Source organism: Coloeus monedula (genome assembly GCF_965178545.1).
Source record: "Coloeus monedula genome assembly, chromosome: 4".
In the NCBI taxonomy this organism is placed as follows: Eukaryota; Metazoa; Chordata; class Aves; order Passeriformes; family Corvidae; genus Coloeus; species Coloeus monedula.
In genome coordinates, this window is record NC_138784.1 from 76,076,040 (window position 1) to 76,101,474 (window position 25,435).

At 71.3% G+C, this 25,435-nt stretch overlaps 2 protein-coding genes across 6 annotated transcripts; both read right to left on the reverse strand.

Moving 5' to 3' along the window:
- Window positions 1-460: 460 nt before the first annotated feature.
- On the reverse strand, window positions 461-8,047 carry RBM28 (RNA binding motif protein 28; the record flags this gene model as incomplete). Of its 3 annotated transcripts, XM_082279865.1 has the most annotated exons (17): window positions 461-791; window positions 966-1,062; window positions 1,396-1,646; window positions 1,740-1,814; window positions 2,388-2,522; window positions 2,959-3,123; window positions 3,204-3,268; window positions 3,834-3,975; window positions 4,378-4,451; window positions 4,861-4,970; window positions 5,049-5,115; window positions 5,432-5,740; window positions 6,030-6,104; window positions 6,411-6,503; window positions 6,594-6,669; window positions 7,075-7,319; window positions 7,921-8,047. In XM_082279865.1, 17 exons carry the CDS (start codon window positions 8,045-8,047, stop codon window positions 660-662), a joined length of 2,238 nt encoding a protein of 745 aa, XP_082135991.1. In that variant the 3' UTR covers window positions 461-659. The 3 variants fall into 3 exon arrangements, with proteins under 3 accessions (XP_082135991.1, XP_082135990.1, XP_082135992.1); XM_082279864.1 differs by having other exon boundaries at window positions 461-1,062; XM_082279866.1 differs by lacking the exons at window positions 3,204-3,268; window positions 3,834-3,975 and having other exon boundaries at window positions 461-1,062.
- Window positions 8,048-17,067: 9,020 nt separating this feature from the next.
- Window positions 17,068-23,069, reverse strand: IMPDH1 (inosine monophosphate dehydrogenase 1; the record flags this gene model as incomplete). 3 transcript variants are annotated; one of them, XM_082279825.1, is made up of 13 exons in its annotated part: window positions 22,944-23,069; window positions 22,423-22,471; window positions 21,932-22,033; window positions 21,473-21,532; window positions 21,094-21,300; window positions 20,362-20,449; window positions 19,540-19,739; window positions 18,784-18,874; window positions 18,300-18,395; window positions 17,813-17,956; window positions 17,454-17,598; window positions 17,236-17,379; window positions 17,068-17,155 (listed from the first exon to the last, which is right to left on the reverse strand). In XM_082279825.1, the coding sequence occupies exons 1-13, from the start codon at window positions 23,036-23,038 to the stop codon at window positions 17,068-17,070; spliced, it is 1,509 nt and encodes a 502-aa protein (XP_082135951.1). In that variant the 5' UTR covers window positions 23,039-23,069. The 3 variants fall into 3 exon arrangements, with proteins under 3 accessions (XP_082135951.1, XP_082135950.1, XP_082135952.1); XM_082279824.1 differs by having other exon boundaries at window positions 21,458-21,532; XM_082279826.1 differs by lacking the exon at window positions 21,473-21,532.
- Between the last annotated feature and the right edge of the window lie 2,366 nt (window positions 23,070-25,435).

Here is a 25,435-nt window from a genome sequence, read left to right on the forward strand (position 1 = left end):
AGGGACGGGGACAAGGCTGGGGGAAGAGGGGCCACGGGGACAAGGTGGGGGACATGGGACACGGGACAAGGACACGGGACAAGGACACGTGTGTCACTGCCAGTGCCACTCTCGGTGTCCCCTGCAGCGCCGGCCTGGCCCCTCCCCGGCCCCACGGTGGGGACACCCCGGGGGGGTGGCCGTGGGGCAGGGCCACTCCGGGTCACGTCCCTCACGCCCGAGGCCACCCGGGGCCACCGTGACTCAGCCGGGACCCGCGGAGGTTGTGGGGGACACGGGGGGAACCACAGGACCCGGAACTGCCGGGACCCCCCAAGCCCCCCTGGAGGTCTCCCCCACCCCTCCCCGGGTCCCCCCAGCCCCCCCCCCCAGGGCAGATGTTTTGGGGTCCCCAAGGAGAGGGGTGACACCAAGGGGCCAAATTTTCCTCAAAAAACCCATTTTTATTAAAACACAGGCATGGACAGAGCTGGGGGGGGAAGAGCACCCCCAAATCCCAGGGGGCCAGGGGGGACCCGGGCTGGGTCCCACTCCCCAACCCCCCTGGACCCCGTGGGGGCAGCACCCCAAGACCCCCCCACGGGGTTTGGGACCCCCGGCACCCCGAGGGGGGTTTTTGGGGTGCCAGGGGGGGTTTTTGGGGTGCCGGGGGGGGGGTCTCAGCTCTCGAACCACTTCCCCCCCCGTGCTGTGGGGGGGTCGCTCCCCAAAATCTTCCTCTTGTACCTCTCCACCAGCTCCTGGAACCGCGCCTCGGCCCCCCCGGGGCCCCCCCGGCGCCGCCGCTGGCTCTGGGGGGCAGAGGGGTGAGGGGAGCCCCAAAATCCCCGCGGCACCCCAGAGCCCGGGGGCAGCACTGGGGGGAGATATCGAGGAATGGGGGTGCCCAGGGAGATGGGGGCGGCCCAAATCGGAGGGTTTGATCCCAAACCCACCCCGGGGGGGGGTGAACTCCAAATCCCTACCTGGGGGGGGGGCGCCCGGAGCTTCTCCCGCCGCCGAGAGGCCTTGGGGGCTTTGGGGGGCTTGGGGGGGGGCTGGGCCTTCCCCTTGTCCCGTTTCCTGTGGGGAAAAGGGGAATTGGGGGGGGAGAGGCCCGGGGGGGGCCAGAGAGGACAGAGACCCCCGGGGGGACATGGGGGGAAAGGGGGAGAAAGGGGCAAGAAAAGGGGGGGGAAGGGGGAGAAAAAGGGGGAAAATGAGGGGAGTGGGACAGGAAAAGGGGGCAGGAGGGGGGAAGGAGAGGAACAGGGAAGGGTGTAAGAGAGAGGGGAAAAAGGGGGGGGGAAGTGGGGAAAAAAGAAGGGAAAAAAGGGAGAAAAAGGGAAATGGGGAGGAAAACGGGGGTGAGGGGGGAAAGAGGGGACAGAGGTGGGGGCTCAGGGCCCCCCTCACCTGATTTTGGGGCCGCGGTGGGAGGGCAGCGCCAGCACCTTGGGGCGGGGGGCGCCCGGAGCCCCCCCCTGGCTCGGGCCCTGCGTGCGGAACCCGGCCCAGGGGGCCCCGGGGGGGGTCCCCGGGGGGGGCCGGGGGGGGTCCTGGGTGCCCCCCGAGCCCGCGGGGGGGTCTGGGCGCCCCTGGGGGGGGGCCGGGGGTGCCTGGGGGGGATCCGGGGGTCCCGCGGCCGCCTTGGCCTTGGCCTTGAGCTGCGGGAAAGGGGGGGTGGGGGTCAGTGCTGGGGGGCCGGGGGGGCCCGGGGGCCCGGGGGGGCAGAGGGGGTGCAGGGGGTTCCCCCGTACCAGGCCCCGCTGGATCCGCTGCTCCCGCAGCCGCAGCTTCCGCCGGTCCTCCAGCGCGAACTCCACGATCGGGCGCTGGGGGGGCACCGTGGGGACCCTGAAACGCCCCAAAACCGCGGGGGGGCACCCCAAAACGCCCCAAACTCCGGGAGGACACCCCAAAAACCCCCAGACTCGGGGGAGCACCCAGAAATCCCCTCAAGTACCCAGGGGGACACCCCGAAACCAAGGGGATGCTTCTAAGGCTCCTAAAACACTGTGGGGGACACCCCAAAACCCCCAAACTTGTGGAGGGAAGCCGAAAACCCCCTGAACACTGGGGAGGACCTCAAAACCCAGGGGGAGACCCCAAAAGTTCTCCAACACCCCGTGACACCCCAACACAATGAGGGCACCCCGAAATCTAGGGAGGACCCCAGAAACCTCCCCGTGAAACACGGGGGGGTAACCCAGAACACCCCAAAAGCCGGGGGGCACCCCAAAAACATCTGAGAGAAACCCAAAACACCCAGGAGAGCCCCCAGAGCCCATGGGGGCACCCCAAAACCCCCGGGGGCTCCCAGGAGATCCCAGGGGGACCCCAGAACGCGGGGGGCAGCTCCAGGGTCTGGAAATAGGGTGCCCCGGATTTGGGGTGCCCCCACTGACCTTGTGGGCCCCGAAGAGCTCGGGGTTGTTGTTGAGGCGCCGCAGGGCCCCCAGGGCCTCCTCGTGCTCCCCGAACTCCACGAAGGCGAACCCCAAAGATTGGCCCTGGCCTCGCAGCTCCCGCATCACCCGGCACTGGGAAAGTGATGGGGTCACCCCAAAACCCACCCAGGGTACCCCAAACCTTCCTGCAGCTCCCGCATCACCCAGCATTGGGAAAGTGATGGGGTCACCCCAAAAACCCACCCAGGGCACCCCAAAACCCACCCAGGGTACCCCAAACCTTCCTACAGCTCCCGCATCACCCAGCACTGGGAAAGTGATGGGGTCACCCCAAAAACATCCCCTGGGTCACCCCCCAACTGCCCCGGGGTCATCCCAGAACTCCCCACCCCCCTGCACCACCTGGCATTGGCATGTGGGGATGGGGTCACCCCAAGCCCACCGACACCCCGCTGGAGAACCCCCAACACCCCCCAGGGCACAGAGCGGGGACCCCCCAGCCGCCCCAAATCACCCCAAGACCCAACAGAGCGCAGGGGGACCCAGGGGGACCCCAAAAGGCCCCCACCTCCTTGATGAGGGGGGCTGTGGCCCCGGGGGCCCGCAGGAGCCCCCTGAGCAGCGCGCGCAGCCGCGCCGAGTCCAGCGCCTTGGGGAGGTTGTGCAGGCACAGCCGCGTCCGCGACACGCCCACGTTGGGGTCCTGCAGCCGCCGCCGCTTCAGCTCCTCGAACTGCGGGCACGGGGTCAGCGTGGCCAGCGACAGCGGGACACCCACAAATCGCCCCCGGAGCCCCAAGGGGCCCCACTCACCCGCGCCCGCTTGGCCATGTCCGAGTCGCTGACGCCCTCGGCTGCGCGGGAGCCCGGGCGGATGGCTGGGAACGGGGTGGAATTGGAAGGTTTTGGAAATTTGGGGGGTCAGGGGAATTTGGGGGGCTTGGCAGGACCCTGGGTGGATGGCTGGGAACGGGGTGGAATTGGAAGGTTTTGGGCATTTGGGGGGGTCAGGGGAATTTGGGGGGCTTGGCAGGACCCTGGGTGGATGGCTGGGAACGGGGTGGAATTGGAAGGTTTTGGGCATTTGAGTGGTCAGGGGAATTTGGGGGGCTTGGCAGGAGCCCCGGCAGATGGCTGGGAACGGGGGTCAGGGGGATTCCAGGGGTCAGGGGGCAATGAGAGAGCTCACGGGGATGTTGGGGGGGGAATGAGGGGGGCGGGGGGGTTTAGAGGAATTTGGTGGGGTCAAAAAGGGAGTCAGAGGAGTTCAGGAGGAATTTGGGGAGCATTGGGGGGATTCAGAGGGAATGGGGGGTCGGGGGATTTGGGGGCACTTCAAGGGGGGATTTGGGGGTCATGAAGAAATCGGGGACTGAGAATGGGGGCCTGGGGGGGCAGTGAGGGCCGGGGGGCGTGGGGGCACTGGGCTGTGGGGTCACTCACCCCCCTCCCGGGCCAGGTACAGGTTCCTGGTGCCGGTTCGGGGCCGGGCCCCCCCGGAGGCCCCCTGGAGCCCCCGGGCCTGGTCCCGGCTCAGGGCGGGGTCCACACGCAGCAGCCGCCCCCCCACTCGCAGCCCCCCGCCCTGGGACAGAGGGGTCAGCGGGGTCGGGGGGTGGGACCCCACAGCGGGTGGGGACCCTGCCCAGACACCCCCAAACCTGCCCAGAACCTCCCAGCACCCCCAAAACGCACAGCATCCCCCACAACCTCCGAAACCTGCTCAAAACCCCAAACTGCCCCCAAAACCTTCCAAAACCTCCCCAAACTCTCACAAACCTCCAAACTCCCCTCAACCCTTTCCAAATCCCCTCAAAGACCCCAAACCCCACCCCAGTCCCACCAAACCCCTCCCCAGACTCCCCCGGGAGCTGCCCCTGAGCCCCCCAGGACCCTCGATGCCCCTGGGGGGTCCCCACTGTCCCCATCCCTTTGGGGTCCCTGGTCACTCAGGGGGTCCCCGCTGTCCCCCAGGGCCCCCCCTCACCTCAGGCCCCTCCTGGGCAGCCTCGATGCATTTCTGGGCCCCCTCGGGGGTCTCAAACTGGGCGAAGGCAGAGCCTGGGGGGCGAGGGGAAGTCAGGGGGCAGCCCCCAGTGTGGGAACCAACCCCAAATGTGGGGCACCCCGAATTTGGGAACCACCCCAAACACGGGATAATCCCCCCTCCACAGGGACACTCCCAAAAGTGGGAGCCCCTCCCCAAAATGTGGGACAGACACCCCCAAATGGGCGACATTCCCCCAAAATCTGGGACCCCCCCCCTCTGGGTCCCAGAGCCCTCCCAAACACCCCAGGACCCTCTGGGCCCCTCCCAAACACCCCCCAGGGCTCCCCCCCCACCTTTGGGGCGCCCAGTTTTGGGGTGCAGCCCCCACCCAGATCCCCCTGCTCCCTTCCCCCTTTTTGGGGGTGCCGGTGTGGGGAGCAGCACCGGGTGCCCCCCAGGCCCCCCCAGCCCCCTCCCCACCTTTGGGGGTGCCGGTGTGGGGGTGCAGCACCAGCCGGACGTAGCAGACCCCCCCGAACCGCTGCAGGGTCTCCTCCAGCTCCTCCTCCTCAGTGTCGAACGAGAGGTTCCTGGGGGGGGCGGGGGGCTCAGGGGGCTCCCGGGGGCGCCCCTCCCCGGGGTTTGGGGTCCCCCGGCCCCCCACTCACCGGATGAACACGGTCCTGCCCTCGGCCACGTCCGACGGGCGCTGCCGGCGCTTGCGGGGGGGCTCCTCTGCAAGGGGGGGTTGGGGCACCTGGGAGACCCCCAGGGGCATCCCCGGACCCCCCAAACCCCCTGACCCCAGGGCAGCACCCCCAGACCCCCAGAAACACCCCCTGCCCCCCGGAAGAGCCCCCCAAACTGCCCTAACCCCCTCCCCAAAAACCCTCGAAACCTCCCCAGACCCTCCCCAAAAAAACCCCAGACCCCCAGCGCACCCCAAACACCCCCAGAGCCCCTGAGCCCACACAGCCCCCCCGACGCTGCCAGAGCCCCTCGAGGCCCCACAGAAGAACCCCCCTGCCCCCCCAGGCAATGCACAACCAACCTTCCCCATCCTCCTCATCCTCATCCTCATCCTCCTCATCCTCGTCCTCCTCTTTTTCTTCATCTTCATCTTCCTCCTCCTCCTCCTCCTCCTCCTCCTCTTCCTTTTCCTTCTTCCCACGCTCCAGCCCAGCTCTGACCCCTGACCCCACTTTTGGGGTCCGCCGGGGAAGCCGAGCAGCTTCTTCCTCCTCTTCTTCCTCCTCCTCTTCTTCCTCTTCATCCTCCTCTTCTTTTTCTTCCTCTTCATCTTCCTCCTCTTCCTCCTCCTCTTTCTCTTCCCCTTTTTCCTTCTCTCTCCCTTCCCCCTCTGTCAGAACCCGGGGTGGGGGGGCTCAGTCACCCCTCGGCCCCCCCAAAGCCCCCGGGGGCCCTGGGGCAGGCCCAGCCCCTCACGGGGCAAATGGGGAGGATTTGGGGTCTCACTGGAGAGTTCGGGGAATCTCAAGGAGTTTGGGGGATTTGGGGGGCACTTTTGGGATCTCACCAGGCATTTTTGGGGGTCCAGGGGGATTTTGGGGTCTCACCGGGGATTTGGGGAGTCTCAGGGGGGTTTGGGGTCTCACTGGGGAGTTTGGGGGGCAGTTCTCGGGTCTCACCGGGTGGTTTTGGGGGTCCCTGTGTCTCCTGGTACTTGTCCTTGGCCACAGCCCAGTCCACAGCCAGTGGCCGCCCTGGGGGGCAGGGGGGGGTCAGACCCCAAATTCCTGAGGGCTCCCCCCCATCCCCCCCCTCGTGTTCCCCTTCCCCAGAGACCCCCTCAGCATCCCCAATCCCCCTCTGCACCCCTCAAATTCCCCCAGAGACCCTCCCAAACCTCTGATCTCCCTCGTGTTGCGCTCCCCCAGCACCCCCAAACCTCCCAGGGACCCTCTGCTTAATCCCAGGCCCCCCTAAACCTCGGAGCTGAGCCCCGTTGAGCCCCCCCGAACCCCCCCAGGCCCTGCTGAGCCCCCCCAAAGCCCCCAGGCCCCCCAAACCTCGGAGCTGGGCCCCGTTGAGCCCCCCCAGCGCCGCGGCCGCCTCCCGGAGGTTCCGGAGCTGGACGAAGGCGAAGCCCCTCGGGGTCCCGTCTGCAAGAGCCCCCCCAGACTGAGCCCCCGGCCTGGAGGGGGGGGAGTGGGAGCTCCCTGGGGGGCTCAGGGGGGCTCAGGGGGTCTCACCAGGCTTCCGGGGCAGGTTCAGCTCCAGGACGGGGCCGAAGGGGGCAAAGAGACCCCGGAGCTCATCCTCGGAGCACTGCGGGGACGGGGGAGGGTCAGGGGGGGCATTGGGGGTCTCTGGGCAGGGGGAGCATTGGGGGATTGGGGGTCTCTGGGCAGGGGGGTTGACCAGGGGGGAGATCAGAGGTCTGGGGGTCCTGGGGGCTTTGGGGGGTGCTGGGGAGGTGCCTCGGGAAGAACGGGGTCATGGGGGGTCCCGGGGGATGGGGGAGTGCTGGGAAGATCCCGGGGGGATCACTGGAGGGATGGGGGGTCCTGGGGGGCTCCCCAGGAAATGGAGGTCCCTTGGGAAGAGGGGGGTCCCTGGGGGGGCTGGGGACACCGGGAGGGTCCCTGGGGATGGGGAGGGGGTCCCTGGAGAGTCGGGGGTTCCCCCCGGAGTCCTGGGGGCGCTCAGGGGGTGACCCCCGAGCCCCCTCACCTGGAAGCTGAGGTTGCGCAGGATCAGCCGCGCCTTGCGGGAGGGGCCCCGCGGCTTCTTGGGCCGGGGGGGGCCCGGGGGCGGCTCCCCCTTCTCCTTCCCCTTTCCCTCGGGCCGGGGCCGCGGCCGGGCCGGGGTCACCCCCAGGCGCCGCCCCCCCAGCTCGGGGGGCTCCCGCAGCGCCCGCGCCGCATCCTCGGGCAGCGAGAAGGTCACGTACCCGAACCCGCGGCATTTTGGGGAACCTGGGGGGGCCGGGGGGGCGTGAGGGGCCGGACCCCCCCCAGAGCCCCGCACGGACCCGGCACAGCCCCCCCGGCCCCTCCCGGGACCCCCACTGTGGAGGCTGCTGAGCCCCCCCGTCCCGGTCCCCAAAATTCCTGACCCCCCAAATTCCTGCTCCCATCCCAGGCCTCCTCCGTGTCCCCCCCTCCGCGCCCCAGCCCCCCCCAGCTCTGCATCCCCCAGGCCCCAAACCCAAATGTCACCCCCCCTTCCCAGACCCTGCTCCCACCCCCCGAACCCCCCCCTCAAATCGCAATCCAAGCCCCCCCATCCTCCTCAGCCCCCCAGACTCCGAGTCGGAGCCCCCCGGCCCCAAACCCTCCGTGCCCCCAGACCCCCACAGACTCCGGTCCAGCGCCCTCGGCCGCCCATCTCAGCCCCCCAAAACTCGCTCCCATCCCCCAAATCCCACTCCCAGCCCTCTCAAGGCCCCCAGGGCCCAGTCCTAGCCCCCCAGACCCCATTTCCAGCCCCTCCAGTCCCCCAAAGCTCGCTCCCAGACCGCTTCAGACACCTCCAAAGGCCGGTACCCGCTCCCCCCCAGCCCCCCCCGGCGCGGACCCTTCTCGGTGACCACGAAGCAGCGGCGGAGCGGCCCCAGGTGCCCGAAGAGCCGCTCCAGGAGCGCGGCGGTGGCGCCGGGAGGGAGGCCCCGCACCAGCACCGTGCGGGGCTCGGGCGCCGCCATGTTGGCACGCGGGGGATGCCGGGAGCGGGACGGAGCGGCGCCCGGGGAGGATGGCGGTGTTAGAGCGACCCCTGGCGGCGGGGAGGACCGAAGGGCGGGGGCTCATCGGTGGTCCCGGGACGGGGCCGGGGGGACCGAGGGGGCCGTGCCTGGGGGGTCAGAGGGGATCGGGGGGCTTTGGGGGTCCCATACCGGAGCCCAGAGGGTTCATGGGGTCTCGGGGGGTCCCACCCTGCGGGAAGGGGGTCGAGGGCCCCTGGGGTACCCTTCCAGGGACGGGGGAGGGCGTTCGGGGATCCCGTACTGGAGCTGGGGGGGTCAGGAGGCTCGGGGGTCCCACCCCAGGGCTGGGGGTGCTCAGAAATCCATCCGGGGGGGGGTCACACACATCCTTCGCACGTGGCACTTTATTGGGTACACGGGGGGGAGGAACTGGGGGGGCCCGGGGGGGCTGTGGGGGGATCTTGGGGGGCCCCAGGTCGTCACCAGCATTTGGGGGTCTCGGGGACTTGGGGGCACTTTGTTACCCGTATTGGGGGGTCACAGGAACCTGAGGGAGGTCTGGGGGGGTCCCCAGATTGGCACCAGCACTTGGGGGGCTTAAGGACATGGGGGGGTGCGTTTCTTACCCGTATTTGGGGGTCTCATGGAATTGGGGGATCCCCAGATTGGCACCTGTGTTTGGGGGTCTCGAGGAGTTGGGGAGCAGCTGGGGAGGTCCCCAGATTGGCACCAGCACTTGGGGGACTCAAGGCTTTGGGTGGGGCACTTGGTTACCCGTATTTGGGGGTCTCAAGGACTTGGGGGGGCGGCTCGGGGGTCCCCAAGTCACTGTCAGCACTTGGGGGGGCTCAGTTGGGGCGGGCAGTTTGTCACCCCTGTTTTGGGGGAACTTGGGAACTTGGGGGGGGTCCCCAGATTGTCACCAGCACTTGGGGGTCTTGAGGATATGGGGGGGCTCAGGTTGTCACCCCTGTTTGGGGGTCTCAAGGACGTGGGAGCGGCTTGGGGGGTCCCCAGGTCATTGTCAGCACTTGGGGGGGCTCAGGAACTTGGGGGGGCCCCCAGGTTGTCACCAGCACTTGGAGGGGTCTCAGGGACACGGGGGGCGCAGTTTGTTACCCGTATTTGGGGGTCTCGAGGACCTGGGGTGTCTCCAGATTGTCACCAGCACTTGGGGGAGGTCTCAGGAATTTGGGGGTCCCGAGGTTGTCACCCTTATTTGGGGGTCTCGGGGACTTGGGGGCCGGCTGGGGGGGGTCCTGGGGATCCCTGGCCGGGGGGGCCGGGCCGGGGTCTCTCCGCTGCCCGCGGGGGGGTCACGCCACACCCTACAAGTCTATGGTGTCACTGCCCGGGCTGCGGCCGCCCCCGACCCCGGGGGGCTCGGGGCCCCCCCCGCCGGGGGTTTGGGGGGCCGGGGGGGGCCGGGGGGTCCCCTCGGCCCAGCTCTGGGACGGCCGCAGCGGGGGCGGCGCTGCGCGGGGGGCGCCCCGCGGGGGGGAGCTGGGGGTCGGCCCCCCCCGGGCGGGTCCCCGGGGCGAGGGGGCATCACCGGCCCCCCCGGGATCGCCCCCCCGGGCCGCCCCCCGCGCCCTCGGGCCCCCCCCGGAAGGGCCCCCGCAGGAGGCGGCGCGGGACAGGCCCGGGGGGCGGGGGGCGGTGGGGGGGCCGCGGGTGCCGGGGGTGCCCGGTCCCCGTGTCCCAGCAGTGCCCGGGCAGCTGGGAGCTGATGTGCCAGGTGTTGCAGGGCCCGGTGTTCCGGGTGTTCCAGATGTGCCAGGGCCCTGTGTTCCGGGTGTTCCGGGTGTTCCGGGTGTGGTGCTGGTGGTGCTGGTGGCGCTGGTGGCGCTGGTGTTGCTGGTGGTGCTGGTGCCCGGTGCCCCTGTCCCAGGGGTGCCGGCGGTGCCAATTCCCGGTGTCGCAGCTTTGCTGTCCCTGGTTGTGCTGGGGGGGCCGTGCTCTGTCCCGCCAGTTGTGCCAGCTGTGCCAGCTGTGCCAGGTTTGCCGGCTGTACCAGGTGTGCCAGCTGTGCCAGGTTTGCCGGTTGTACTAGGTGTTCCAGCTGTGCTAGCTTTGCCGGCTGTTCCAGCTGTGTCAGGAGCGCCGGCTGTGCCAGGTGTTCCAGCTGTGCCGGCTGTGCCAGGTGCTCCAGCTGTGTCGAGTTTGCCAGCTGTGCCGAGTTTGCCAGCTGTGCCAGGTGTTCCAGCTCTGGCAGATGTGCCAGGTGTGCCAGCTGTTCCAGCTGTGCCAGGAGCGCCAGCTGTGCCGGTTGTTCCAACTGTGTCGGGTTTGCCTGTTGTTCCAGCTGCGCCAGGTGTGCCGGCTGTGCCACTCCCCGCCGTGCCAGTGGCGCCCGCTCCCGCTGCTCCAGTGCTGGCGGTTCCCGGCGCTCCGGCTGTGCCGATCCCGGTCACGCCACTGCCCGTGCCCACCCCTGGAATGGCGCTGGTGCCGCCCCCCGGTAAGGCGGTGGTGCTGGTGCCGGTGTTGCCGGTGTTGCCGGTGTTCCCGGCGCTGCCGGCGGCGCTGATGACGCTGATCTCGGTGTTCCCGGTGCTCCCGAGAACGCTGATCCCGTTGCTCTTGCTTTTCCCGCTATTCCCAGTGCTGCCCGTACCACCGATCCCGGTGTTCCCAGTGCCCGCGGCGTTCCCGATGACGCTGACCCGGGTGGTCCCGGTGTTCCCGGTGCCCCCGAGGCCCCCGATGCCGCCGTTCCCGGCGCGGAACATTCCCGGCGCTCCCAAGGCCTCGTCGATGGAGCGGCGCAGGTCGATGGGGGAGGGGGGCCGGTACCCGGCCGTGGGGTCCCCGTCCACGTCCAGGGGGGACTCGGGGGGCCCCATCGCCTCCTCCCCCGCCCCCCGCCCGCCGCCGCCCTCGGGGGGCTCGGGAGGGCCGCCGGGGGGGGCGCGGCGGTTCGTGGGGGCCGCGAAGGCCAGCGCCGCCAGCGCCCCCCCCATGGCGACCTCGGCCAAGCGCGCCCCGAGCTGGAGCCCCCACCAGGCCCAGGGCCCCGGCGGGGGGGTCACCGCCCAGCCCCACGCCTGCAGCGCCCCGAAAAGCTGCAGCCCCGCGCTCAGCGCCGCCCCCGCCGCCCCGACGAGCCGCGGGACCCCCGCCCGCGCCCCCCCCCCGCGCTTGCCGCGCCCCCCGCCCCCCCCCGCGCAGCGCCGCAGCCCCCCCAGCGCCAGCGCGGCCGCCAGAGCCGCGAACAGAGCCCGGGGCAGCAGCAGCAGCGCCGGGGGCCCCCCCAGCGCCGCCACGGCCCCCACGGCCCCCAGGGCCCCCCCCAGGTGCAGCACCCCCAGCGCCAGCAGCACCGGCGCGCCCCGCGCGGGGGGGGCCAGCGCCAGCCCCCAGCCCAGGCACGGGAAGGGCAGCTCGAACAGGGCGCGGGCGACGGCGGGGGGCAGCCGCCCCCCCAGCTCGTAGGGGTCGAAGAACAGGGGGAAGGCGCGGGCGAAGCCCGACACGGCCAGGAGCCCCCCCAGCAGCCGCGCCAGGGGCGGCCGCCGCCCCCCCAGCAGCAGCAGCGCGCCCAGCAGCCCCAGCAGGGCGAAGGCGGCCCCCGACCCATAGACGTGCCCCCCCCAGGCCGCGCCCCAGAGCGCGGCGGCCTCGGGCCAGGGGGTGCCCAGGGGGAGGAAGTGGGGGGGCCAGGAGAAGGGGGGCGCGGGGGAGGCCCCTCCGGGGTCGGGCCCCCCCGAGCCGCAGGCGGATCCGGGGGTGCAGGCGGAGGCGGCGGCTGGGGGGGGCGCGGCCCCCCGGGAGGGCTGGCGGCCGGGGGAGGGAGCTGCGGGAGACGGGAGGTGTCAGCGGGGGGGGGCTGGGGGGGCCCCACATCCTGGGGGTGCCCTGAGCGCCCCCCCCCCGTTGTTCCTCCCAGGACCCCCCCGTGTCACCCAGGCCCCCCCCAAAGCCCACATCTCACCCAGAACTGGGAGGCAGGCAGGGCCCCCCAAGCCCCAGGATCCCCCAAACTCCAAGAACCCCCATTTCCCCAGGAGCCCCCAAACTCCAGAACGCCCCATTTCCCCAGCCCCCCCCCAAAACCCAGGACCCCCCCATTACCTCGGAACTCCCCCACCCGCCAGGACCCCCCAGTCCACATCCACCTCCCATCCTCCCCAGACCCTGCATTCCCCCAGGACGCCCCCAAATCCCAGGACCTTCCTATTGACCCGGACACCCCCCCCCCCGTTTTCCCAGCCCCCCGTTAATTGCATCACCCTCCCACCCCCCCAGAACTCCCCCAAACCCCCCAGGCCGCCCCCAGATCCCCGCCCCTCCACCTGGCTCCGCACCGCTCCCGGCCTCGTCCAGCTCCAGGGACCCATTGCCCACCTCGGGGCCGATCTTGGGGGGCACCGTGGGAAACAGGAACCCTGGGGGGCACAGAGGTAAATCTGGGGGGTCCCTCAGGGTTGGGGGGCCCTGGGGGGCCCGGCCTGCCCCGGGCACTCACCGGCGGCGCTGAGTCTCCCGGCCAGCTCCGAGAGGCCCGGCAGGAACCGGGGGCGTCCGGGAGGGCCCCCCAGGAGGCTGGTGGGGGGCACGGCCGCCCCCGAGCCGCCCGGGGGGGGGTCCAGCCCCGCCGTCAGGTCGATGGCGATGTCCAGCTCCAGCTGCTTGTCTCGGGGGCGCCCCGGAGCGGGGGTCGTGACCCCGCGGCCGGGGGGGCCCCCCCAGCCCCCCGCTTCCTCCGGGGGGGCCGCGGAGCCCTGCTCATCACCGGGCTCGGGCAGGGTGGGGGGCGCGGGGCTCCGGGGGGGCCTCGGGATCTTGGGGGCCCCCGGGGGCGTGGGGGGCGCGGGGGGGCGCGGCCCCCCCTGGCTTCTCACCTTGATCTTGAAGTTGAGGCCGAGGTTGAGGGACAGGACGGGGGAGTCGCTGTGGGGCGCGGGGGGACCCGGGGGGGTCCCGGGCAGGCTGCTGGGGGGCGGGGGGGCGGCGGTGGGTGGGGCCAGGCAGAGCAGGGCCAGCAGCAGGCGGGGGGCGGCCGCCCCCCCCACGGGGGACAGCAGGGACATCAGGGCGGCGGGAGCGGCTGTGGAGAGGGGGAGAGGAGTGTCACCCCCCGGCATCCCAGAGCACAGCCCGGCATCCCAGAGTCCCTCCAGGGCTCCCCAGATCCCCCCATGACACCCCAGGCTCCCCCGTGGCACCCTGGAGCCTCCCCGGCCCCCAGGGAGCGCTCTGCGGGGGGACACGGGAGCACCCGGGGGACAGCGACAGGGTGGGACAGGAGCGCCCTGGCGACAGGAGCAGCTGGGACGGGACAGGTGCACTCCAACGGGGGACACAGGGAGCGCCCCAAGAGAGGGGACAGGAACTCCTGGGGACAGGAGCATCCCGTGGGGGACCCAGGAGCACCTGGGGACAGGAGCCCCTCGGGGGGAGGACAGAACCACCCCGAGGGGGAAGAGGGGCACCCCGAGTTTGGGACAGGAGCACCTGTGGCGACACGGGAGCCCCCCAGGGAGGGGACAGGAGCAGCCCGGCTCCCCCGGTGGCACTCGGGGACGGGGGGCACGCGGGGCCGCCCCCGCCGCAGGGGCGTGCGGAGGTGTCCCCTCCCCCGGAGCTCCCCCCGCCCGCGCCAGTCCCTAATCGGGGTGACAGGGGCTGTCGCCGCGGGGTGACACCGCGCCCGTCAGGGCAGCGGCGGCGCGGGGACGACGGATGCGAAGTGACACGCGGGACACGCGGGGACCCGCGGCCCCCGCCCGCGACACCCCCGCAGCGCACCCCCGGACCCGACACCCGCCGGAACCTGTCCCACCCCCCCTCCCCGGCACTGCCGCCCCCGGCCCTGCCCGGCCCTGCCACCCCCGCACGGGACACCCCCGCACCGGCCACCCCGGAACCCGCCACCCCCCGGCACTGCCGCCCCCGCCCCCGCCAGCCCCACGACCCCCCACCGCGGGAATGGGGGTCCCCGCGCCCCCCGGGTGTCACCCGTGGGTCACAATCACACGCGCTCCGCCCCCTCCCGCTGTGCCCACGCGTGTGACAGGGACACGGCGGGGGGGGGGGCGCACGGGCCGGGCACGGGCACAGCCCGGGGTGGGCACCCCCTGCGCCCCCCTCGCACACCTGCGGCCCCCCCCGCACCCCATCGGAGCCCCCCGCACCCCCTGCTCACACGCCCACCTGAGCCCCCCGCACCCCGCCGGTGCCCCCCCGGCCGTGCGCCCCTCGCACGCCCCCACGCCCCCCCCCCGCCCATCCGTGACCCCGCGCCCCCCTCGCGCTCCCACGCGCCCCCCGACCCCGCACTCCCGGGTCCTCCCCGCCCCCCCCGCCCCCCCCCGCAGCCCCCCCCCCTTCCCGCGCGTGGGTGCGAGTGCGCACGTGTGCGCGCGCGTGACGGCGCGTGCGAGCGCGTGTGCGTGGGACAGCGCGCGCGGGGGCGGCGCGGGGGGGGCTCCGAGCTCGGGGGTGTTGGGGGGGGGGGCACCCCCGAACCCCAAAACCCCGGCTCGCCACCCCCGACCCGCGGTCGGAACCCCGCACCCCCCGGACCCCGCACCCCCTGGGCACCCCCGCACCCGCCTCCCCCCGCCCTCCCCCGCCTCCAAACCCGGGTCCCCCAACCCCGGCACCCCGAAAACCCGGCTCACCTCTCCCCCCGGCAGCCGGGACGTCGCGATCTGCGCCCCCCCCGGGGACCCCCCACCCGGGCACGCCCCGCACCCCCAAACCCCGGCACCCCCAACTCCCCCCACCCCGCACCCCCAACCCTCGCTCAGCAGCGCCCATCGCCCCCCCGGGCAGGCCCCCCCCCCCGCTCCTCGCACCGCGGGCACCCCAACCCCGAGCCCCCCCGCACCCCTACCCCTCCGCGCACCCCCAAACCCACCCCCGCCCCCCCCCCCCCGCACCCACCGGCCTCGGCGGCGGCTCCAGCCCCGGCCCGGCCCCGGCGGCGGCAGCGGCGGGAGGGGCGGGCCGAGCCCCCCCCCTCCTCCTCCTCCTCCTCCTCCTCCTCCCACCCCCCGAGCCCCCCGGGCTCCCCCCGCCCCAGCCCCCGCCCCCGCCCCGCGGGCACCGGGACCCGGCGGGGCCGCGTGGTCCGGCTGGAGCGGAGGGGGCGCCTTTGGGGTCGTCCCACATTTGGGGGGGTTCCCATGTTTGAGGGGTCCTCTTCTTGGACGGGGTCCCACATGTGGGGGGAGATGTCCCAAATTTGAGGGGGGTCTCGCATGTGGGGGATGCTCCCACACTTGGGGGTGCCCCCCATGCGGGAGGGGGTCCCACATTTGGCGAGGGGAAGATCCTGCATTTGGGGGGATCCCATATTTGGGGCGTTGTCCCATGTTTGTGGGGGATGTCCCACACGTGGGGGGCTTCTGGGAAGGTGTCCCATTTGGGGTCCCGTATTTGGGGGCTCCCACAGCTGGGGGGTCCCAGGTGTGTGCCAAAATGTGCCAGGTGTGTCACAACCTTTGCCACACGTGCTACGTGTGCCACCCGTGCCACGCATGTGCCACCTGTGTGACAGCATGTGCCACCCACCCCGTGTCACGCGTGTGCCACCCTCCATCATGTATGTGCGACCCGTGTCATGTGTGCCACCCCGTGTCACGGCATGTGCCCCCCCGGTGCCACCTGTGTCCCCTGCTCCTGGTGCCACCAGCAGGGACGGGGACACGCCAGGGGCCAGGCTGGGGGACAGGACCATGGACAGGGCCAAGGACAGGGCCAGGGCCAGTCCGGGGACAAAGACAGGGACAGGGGACAGAACCATGGACAGGGCCAGGTCCAGCGCCAATGGACAGGGACAGGCCCGGGGACAGGGACGGGGACAGAGCCGGGGAAAGCCATGGGGCAGCGCCAGGGAACGGGGACAGAGATGGGGACAGGAGCAGGGGCAGTGACAGGGATGGGGACAGGAGCAGGGACAGCCCAGGCTCCGATGCTCCAAGACTTTATTGACCCCTGGACACAGCGAGCCCGGGGTTCCCCCAGACCGGGAGGCCACGGACCCTTGGGGGTCCCCGGGACGTTGGGAAGGTCCCCTCAGTGCTGGGGGTCCCCTCGAGGCTGCGGGGGTCCCCCCATCCCCACTCGGGGGGGCACAGGGGGACACGCCCCCGCAACTCCTCAGTGCCAGGGATGGTTTGGGGGTCCCCGCGGGATTCGGGGGGTCCCCGCCCCATTTCTGGGGGTTTGTGGGGTCCCTGCACCCCCCTCTCCGGAGAGGGCTGGGGGATCCCGCAGGCTCGTGGTGCCCCGGGGAGTTTTGGGGGGTCCCTGCACCCCCATCTCTGAGGGCTCTGGGGGTCCCCTCTCCCCTGTGGTGCCCCGGGGGGGTTTGGGGGCTCCCCGCACCCCCAATCCCGGGAGGGTTTCCAAGGTCCCCACACCCCCTGTGCTCGGGGGGGGGGGTTCGGGGGGGTCCCCATTCCGGGGATCCCAGTGCAGCATCAGCAGCGCCGGTGTCGGGGGGCCGGGGGGGTCCCCGCGGGCTCCGGGCGGGGGGCGCCGGCCCGGGGGGACCCCTCCTCAGGGCAGCCGGCTCTTGGAACTGAGGGCACAGAGGGGGGGTCAAAGAGAGGGAACACCCCCAACCCCTCCGGGGTGTTGGGACCCCCAAACCCCATCAGATCCTGGCTGGGAGATTGGGGGTTCCCCCACTCCCCCGGCCCCCGTCCATCAGGGAGGGGATAAAGGGGGGGGTAAAGGGGGTCCCCCCAAGCGCCCCAAATCCTGGGGGGGCGAGCGGGTACTTACGGGGCAGAACCGTAAAGCTGCGGGGGGATGGGAAGATGAGGAGGGTTATGGGGGCACAGGAACCCCCACACACCCCAACCCCCCACCCCGACACTGGGGGTCCCCCCAGACCCAGTACTGGGGCAACTGGGGATCCTACGAGTCGGATCTGACGTGGTGCCTTCCTCAGCCCCCCCGAAACCTCCCCCAGCTCCCCCAAAATCCCCCCAGCCCCCCCTAAAGCCCCCCACCCCCTGTACCCCACACAGCCCCCAAAACCCCCCCAGCCCCGTCCCCACTCACGAGTGCAGCCCGTGCACGCCCCCCTCGACCTGCGCCGCCACCGTCCTGCGCTCGAACTTCAGCTCCCCCGCGAACATCATCGACCTGGGGGGGCCGGGGGGGTTTGTGGGGGCGGCCGGGACCCCCTCAGACCCCCCCCCCGCCCCCCCCCGAGCCCCACTGACCGGAGCGCCGAGAGGCTGCGAGCGCCCAGGTCCTGGCAGCCGTGCTGGAGCCCGGCCAGCAGGTACGGCACGAACTTGTGGATGGAGCCCTTGTCCTGCACCGAGCCCGACACGCCCTGCGCCACCTTCACCGCGTCCCCCTCGCTGCGGGGGGGCACACAGGGGCTGGGGGGGCGGCTGGGGGGCGGGACCCCCCACCCCCGGCCCCCCCGGGGTACCTGAAGTAGCGTTTCTGGCTGCCCGGGCCCTGCTCCATCGCGTCCAGCGACCCCATGCCCCGGTACTGCTTCAGCCGCACCCCCTCCGAGAAGAAGAACTCGCCCGGGGCCTCCGTGGTGGCCGCCAGCAGCGACCCCATCATCACTGAAGGGGGGACACCCCGTCAGGGACTCCCCCGCGGGGTGGGGGGCGTGAAACCCCCACCAGGATGGGCTGGGGGCTGTGGGGCCACCTCCAGTACGGGCTGGTGGGTGTGGGGTCCCCTTGGGGGCACCAGGGTGGGCTGGTGGCCGTGAGACCCCCTCAGGGTGCCCCCTCAGGGCGCTGGTGGCCCCTTTGTCCCCCCCCGTGCCCTCACCGGTGGAGGCTCCCAGTGCCAGCGCCTTCACAGCGTGCCCGGGGCTGCGGATGCCACCATCGGCGATGACGGGGACACCAAAGCGTCGCGCGTACTCGGCCACGCGGTACACGGCCGTGGCCTGGGCACGGCCACACGCCAGCACTGCATGGGGACAGGGACACGTCAGGGACACGGCCGTGGCCTGAGCCTGGTCGCACACCAGCACTGCATGGGAACAGGGACACCATCACGGGGACAGGGGATCAGGGACAGGGACACGTCAGGGACACGGCCATGGCCTGGCCACGTGCCAGCACTGGCAGAGGGACAGGGGATCAGGGACAGGGGCACCGTCATGGGGACAGGGACACAGGGGCAGCGGGACAGCGGGGACACTTCACGGGTGTCCAGAGGTGCCAGGGTGGGGTCAGGGGGTCCCGGGGGGTTTGGGATTGGGGGGTGGTGTCCTAGGGGTGTCCGGGGGCGGTCCGCGGGTGTCACCCACCCTCCTGGGTGATGCAGATGGAGCCGCTGCCCATCCCCACCCGCAGCGCGTCCACCCCAGCGTCGATCAGGTTCTTGGCCTGGGCCGCCGTCACCACTGCGGGGGCACCCCAAAAATGGCACCCCAAATTCCACCTCACTGCTGTGAGGGGGCACCCCAAACATGGTACCCCAAAATAGCAGCCCAAAAGTGGCACCCCAAATCCTGCCCCACCCTCCCCAAATCCTGCCCCACCATGTTGGGGAGGCACCTCAAAAACAGCCCCCCAAAACGGCACCCCAAATCCCACCTCATTGCTGCAGGGATCACCCCAAATCCCGTCCCCATTCCCCCCACGCCCCTTTTGGGGGTCCCCCATTTCCCTCACTCATCGTTGCCCCCACAAGCCGCAGCCCAGGCAGTCCCCGTGTCCCCCCCCGTTTTGGGGCCCCCACAAGCCGCAGCCCAGGCAGTCCCCGTGTCCCCCCCCGTTTTGGGGCCTCACCGTTGCCCCCCACCACCTGCAGCTCGGGGTACTTGGCCTTGATGTAGCGGATCATGCTGAGCTGGTACCGGGAGTTGCCCTGCGACGAGTCCTGGGGCCGGATTTGGGGTGCGGGGTGGGGGGGCCGGGGCAGGTTTTGGGGTGCAGGGCAGGAGGTTGGGGTGCCGCGGGGGGAGCAGCGCGTTGGGGTTCAGTGAGCAGGGGGGTAACCCCCAGCCCCCCCCTTTTTTGGGGCACCGCCACTCAGCACAAGCAGCTCCATCCCCATCCCCAGATCCCATCCCCTCCCTTTTGGGGTTCCACGGTTTTTGGGGTTCCCCCGCACCCACCCGCCTTCACCAGCAGCTCCATCCCCACCTCTCCTTCCCCTCCCCTCTCTCCCTCTCCGGTTTTTGGGGTCCCCCACAGCAGCACACTGAGCCCACCCCCCTGCCTGCACCAGCAGCTCCACCCCACCCCATCCCTCCATCCTCATCCCCCCCATTTTTGGGATGCTCCCCCCCATTTCCGTGTCGCCCCCTTTTCATCCCCCCCATTTTGGGGTCTCACGTTTTTTGGGGCGCCCTCATCCCCCCGTCTTGGGGGATCCCCCCACAGCCACCAGCACCACGAGACCCACCCCGCCCGCCCCAGCAGCCCCATCCCCTTCCCCACCCTCATCCCTCCACCCCGCTGCTTTTCGGAGCCCCCGGTTTTTGGGGCCCCCCATGCCCAGCCCCCCGTGCCGGGGTCCCCCCCGGTTTTGGGGTGACGCACCAGCACCACGAGGTCGGCGCCCGCCTGCACGAGCAGGTCCAGCCGGTATTTGTCGTCCTCGCGGGTGCCGATGGCCGCCCCGACCCGGAGCTGCTTCCGCCCGTCCTTGGAGGCCGCCGGGTGCTCCCGGTTCTTCTTCAGGTCCGTGCGCGCCATCAGCGCCACCAGCTCGTCCCGGCTGTTGACGATCGGCAGCTTCCCTGGGGACAGCGCGGGGCCAGCGTCACCCGGGGCCAGCGACAGCCGGGCAGCCCGGGACGCGGTGGAATCCGGGGACAGGGGACACGGAAGGGATCCCGAGCACAGGGCGGTAGCGGCCGCCACCCGTCACTGCTGGTGACCATCAGCAGCTTCCCTGGGGACACGGGGGAGAACGGGGGATCACCCAGGGGGGCTGCAGGGACACGGGGACATGGAGGTGACGCCAGGGGTGGGGGCACATGGAGAGGACCCCGGGGACGGGAATGGGGGACACAGGGCTGACCTCGGGGACAAGGAGGAGCCGTGGAGGATGGGGCGGTGACAGCCACCAGCTCACCAGTGCTGGTCACCATCAGCGGCCCTGGGGACACGGCGGGGACAATGTCACCTGGGGATGGGGGCGTGCGGGGAGAGGCACAGGGACAGGGGACAACCCCCAGGGGGTGGCCAGGATGGTGCCCCTGAGCAGAGGTGACCCCTGGGGGGGTGACACCTGGTGGGTGCTGTGGGGGTTCCCCAAGGGGTGACACGGAGGTGCCCTCAGGGGGATGATAAATGTCTCTGGGGGCAGGGAGGGGTGACAGGGAGGTGCCTCCAGGGGTGACAGGTGCCCCCCTGCACCTTTCTTGCTGCGCTGCAGGATCTCGTTGGCCTCTTTGAGGGTGACACCGGCTGGGGCCACCACCAGGTCCCTGCGCTTGGTCATCACCTGGGGACACAGCGACCCGCGTGTCACCGGCATCAGCACAGGGACTGGCACTAGCACTGTCTGGCACTGCCACCTTCCCTGTCACCAGGACTGCCACTGGCACCGGCACTGTCACCAGCACTGTCACTGGCACTGACACTGTCAGAGGCACTGTCACCTCCACTGCCACCAGCACTGTCACCATCACTGGCTGTCACTGTCACATGCACTGGCACTGTCACAGGCAGCAGCACAGGCACGGGTACTGTCACTGTCACCTGCGCTGTGTGTCACTGTCACCTTTCACTGTCACCTGCACTGGGGCTCCAGGGCCACCGTGGGCAGCCCCCGCCCGTGTCCCAGATCCTTCCAACCTCCATCCATCCCGTCCCGCCCCACATTCCACCACCCTCCAAACCCCTCCATCCCTGCCCCACATCCCATCCTTCCACTCCTGCCCCATACCCCATCTCTCCATCCCATCCCATCCCATCCCATCCCATCCCATCCCATCCCATCCCATCCCATCCCATCCCATCCCATCCCATCCCATCCCACATTCCTCCATCCTCGGACCTTTCCCATCCCAACGCTCCACGTCTTCCCCACATCCCACCCCACCCCTCACACCCCTGTTCCTCCCTGCCCCCCCGCCCCACACCCACCTCGGCCAGGGGGGTGGCCCTGTCCCGCTCCCGCAGGAAGTCGATGTCGCGGGAGGTGACGATGCCCTCGAGCCGCCCCCCCAGGCGCCCCGAGTGGGTGACGGGGACCCCCGAGAAGCCGAGCCGGGCCTTGGCGTCCCACACGTCCCCCACGGTGTGCGCCGGGCTCATCACCAGCGGCTCCGTGATGAAGCCCTGCTCGAACCGCTGGGGACACAGCGGGAAGGACAGAGTCACTGGGGGGGAAGGGGGGCTCCCAAAACGGGGTGCTGCGGCCACCAGTTCATCCCCACTGGCCAGCGCCGGCAGCCCCCAGGGGACACCGGGACTGGGGGGTTCCCGGGGGGGGACCCTTCTCGCTCACCTTGACCTTGCGCACCTCGTTGGCCTGGAACTCGGGGGTGCAGTTGTGGTGGATGATGCCGATGCCGCCGTTCAGCTGGGGGGGCCGGGGGTCCTGAGCTCCGGCTGTGGGAGCAGCCCCCCCGCATGCATGTCCCCCCCCTCTGCCCCTGCACCCCTCTGGGACTGGGGCCCACCCGTGTCCCCCCTTGCCCAGCTCCCTGGATGCCCCCCAAGCACCCACGGGTGCCCCCCCTAATCTGACAGATCGTCCCCAGCCCAGACCCCCCAACACCTCCACAGCCCCTGAGATGCCCCTCAGCCCCCCCTGAGATGCCTCCCCCTATGTGGGTGCCCCCAGCGGTGGCGATGGCCATGTCCCCTACGGTGACCATGTCCCCCCAGCCCCCCCAGTACCCCCTGCTCACGATGGCAATGTCCCCCTGTCCCCCTCGGTGACCGTGTCCCCCCAGCCCCCCCAGTGTCCCCCGCTCACGGCCATGGCGATGGCCATGTCCCCCTCGGTGACCGTGTCCATGGGGGACGACACCAGGGGCGTCTTCAGGGTGATGGTTCGGGTCAGTGCCGATGTCAGGTCCTGGGGGAGGGAGGCACCCCTCAAGTCCTGACCCCCCTCTCAAGGGGTGGGGGGGCCCCCTCTGGGGAATAGGGGGGGCCCCGACCTCACCTGACTCTCCCTGCCCTCCCAGCACTCCCAAAAACACAGGGACCCTGCACCCCCTGATGACTCCTCGAGGGTTGGGGCACCCAAAAACCTGCAGAGACCCCATGGGCACCCCCCAAACCCAAAATCACAGGGGGGGCCCAGGAGGGGGATGAGGTCACCCTGGAGGGGGGCACAGGGGGGTCACTGAGGGGGTCCCGAGCCACTGAGGGGGACGCCAGCCCGGGAGGGCAGCACAGGGATGTCCCAGGGGGTCTGGGGTGCACAGGGGGGGTCCCGGGGGGCTCCCGGGGGTCACTCACCACCTCATCAGCCGTGAAGTCGATGTAGCCGGGGAGGATGAGGAAGTCACTGTGGGGGGACAAAGGGCTGGGACCCCCCTGGCCCCCCCAAACTGACCCAGACCCACCGGGCGGAGGGGGAGGAACGTGTCCCTTGAGGGTCCCCCTGGGGGGGGCAACCGAGGTCGGGGGAGGCCCGAGGGTGCGGGGACACGCGAGCTGGGGGCTCGGGGGGTTCCTGGGGGTTCTTTAGGGTTGAGAGTGGGGGTGCAAGGGGGTTCTTGGAGCAGGGCCTGGGAGTCCCTGATGGGGTTCCAGGGGGAACTGGGGGATCTCTGGGGGGATTCCCTGGGGCTGTCATGGGGGGGTCGGGGACTTCCTTGTGGGGGTCGGGGGGAGTTGGGAGGTTCCTGGGGGTTCATGTGGCCCCAGTGAGGCATCTGGGGGTGCCAGGCTGTGCTCGAGGGGGTGTGGAGGAGCCGGTGAGGGTCAGGGGTGCTGAGGGGGGGTCAGAGGGTTTTGGGGCCGGGGGTCACCCGCACTTGTAGGTGAGGCCGTCGGCGCAGGCAAAGAGCTGCTGGGCCGTGAGTCCATCCTCGGGCACGTACCCGGCCCCGCTGATCAGCTGCTGCGCCATGCTGGGGGGAGGCTGGCACCAGGACCCCGGAGCACACCGGGACCCCCCCCGGAACAGCCCCGGGATCCCCGTCCACACCGGGAACCTCCCAGGGCTGGGACTCCCACACGCACTGGGACAAAATTCCTCCCCCACCCCCCCAGGACTGGGACCCCCCCCAGGATCCCCCCACTAACACCAGGACAGGGACGCCCCCCCATGACTGGGACCCCCACCCACATCCCCAGCGGGGCTGGCCGGGCCGGGCTGAGGGGGGTCCCGGTCTCTGGGGGGACCTCGGGCGTTCCCTCTCCCGGAGGGGTCGATCCCGATGGGGGGGGGGGGGGAGTTCCTGAAGGGGTCCCTCTCTCATGGGGCGTCCCCAGGGGGGTCCCCGCGGGCTGTCCCGTTCCCGTGGGGTCCCGCGCGTGGCGCTCCCGCAGCGCTCCCGGCGCAGGGCGTGGCCGCGGGCGGGGCCGCTCCCGCGGGGCGTGGCCAGGGCCGGGACCGGCCGCCGCAGCCCCCCCGCTCCCGGCCTGCCCAGCGCCTCCCAGTGCCCCGGCACCGGCCCCAGCGCTCCCAGTAACCTCTCCCGCACCACCAGCAGCCCCCCCGTCCCCCAGTGCCGCCCAGGAAGCCCCCGCGCCTCCCAGCGCTCCCACTATAGCCCCTCCCGCGCCCCACAGCGCTCCCAGGAGCCCCTCCCGCATCCCCCAGTAAACCCCAGAACCCCCCCTACCTCCCACCGCCCCACTGCTGCCCCACACCCCCCAGTAACCGCCAGGAATCCGCCCCAGTGCAGCCCCGTACCCCCCCAGTACTCCTCACTGCTACCCCTCCGCCTCCCAGCAGCCCCCCAGTAACAGCCCCAATGTCCCCTCGCTGCCGCTCCCTCCCGCCCCAGTAACGCCCCAGTCCCTCCCAGTGCCCCCCCTACAGCCCTTCCCTCCCCCTGTGCCCCTCCACCGCCGCCCCGGCTGCCCCCAGTGCCGCTGTCCCCGGCCCGGAGCGCCCCCGGAGCTCCCCCGCGCCCGGCGCGCCCCAGCAGCGCCCCAGTCCCTCCCAGTGCCCCCAGTAACCCCGCCCGTACCTGGGCTCCCCCTCGCCCATGGCGCTGAGCGCCGCCGGGGGCGGGGCACCGGGACCACGCCCACGGCCCCGCCCCGCCGGGAGCCCCGCCCACCACGGCCGCTTCAGGGACACCCCCGAGTTTGGGGCACCCCTTTGGGGGGGCCACCGCTCTCTTTTGGGGTTTGGGGCACCCCCTTTTCTGCGGGGCAGCCCCTGGGCTTGGAGTTGAGTGCGCCTCTCTTCTGGGTTCACCCCCTTTTTTGGGGTGCAATCCTTTATTTTGGATGCTCCCATTTTTGGGGGGTGTATTCGTTCCTCTGGTCTGAGTGCACCCACGTTTTTGGGTGCGCCTCCTGGATTTAGGGGCGCCCCTCTGTTTCGAGTACCCCCTCTTTTGGGTACGGTCCCTTTCTTGGGGAGCAATCCTCAGTTTAGGGTGCCCCGCTCTGTTTTGGGTGCCCCCCTTTTTCGGGTTTTGGGGTACATCCCCTTTGGGGGGGACCCTCCTCTGTTTTGGGTGCCCCCGCCCCTTGGTCCGCCCCTGCCCCGGGTAACTCTGGGGACACCCCGCGCCCCCCCGGGGTTGTTTGTGAGGCCTCTAACGAGCCCCGGGGGATGGGGCGGCGAAAAGCCGCACCTGCACCTGTGTGAGCACCTGTGTGTGCCCTGTGTGTGCCCTGCCTGTACCTGTGTGCTCCTGTGATCGTGTGTGATCACCTGTGTGCCCTGTGTGTGCCCTCCCTGCACCTGTGTCATCACCTGTGTGAGCACCTGTGGGTGCCCTGTGTGTGCCCTGCCTGTACCTGTGTGCCCCTGTGATCACCTGTGTGCTCCTGTGATCACCTGTGTGCCCTGTGTGAACACCTGTGTGAGCACCTGTGATCGTGTGTGAGCACCTGTGGGTGCCCTGTGGGTGCCCTGTGTGATCACCTGTGTGCCCTGTGTGTGCCCGCCCTGCACCTGTGTGAGCACCTGTGTGCCCTGTGTGTGCCCAGCTGTGATCACCTGTGTGCCCTGCCCGCACCCCTCAGCGCTCCCGCCCCCGGCTCGGGGGGACACCCCCATACAGACCCGGGGGGTGGGTGCCCCCCCAAATTGGGTGCGGGGTCCGGGCAGGGGGGGCAGGCGCGCACCCCCCGACCAGGGCGGCCCTCCCCGCCCCCTCCAAGGTGACCCCCCCGTGTCCCCAGGTGACCCCCCCAGCACAGGGACCCGCAGGGTGCAAACAGAGCCCACGCGAGGCCCGGCCACGGAACGGACCCCCCCGGCTCTGTTCTGTGCCCCCGTTCTGACCGCCCGGGACCCCCCGACGCTGACCCCACCCCGGCACTGAACCCCCCATCACGG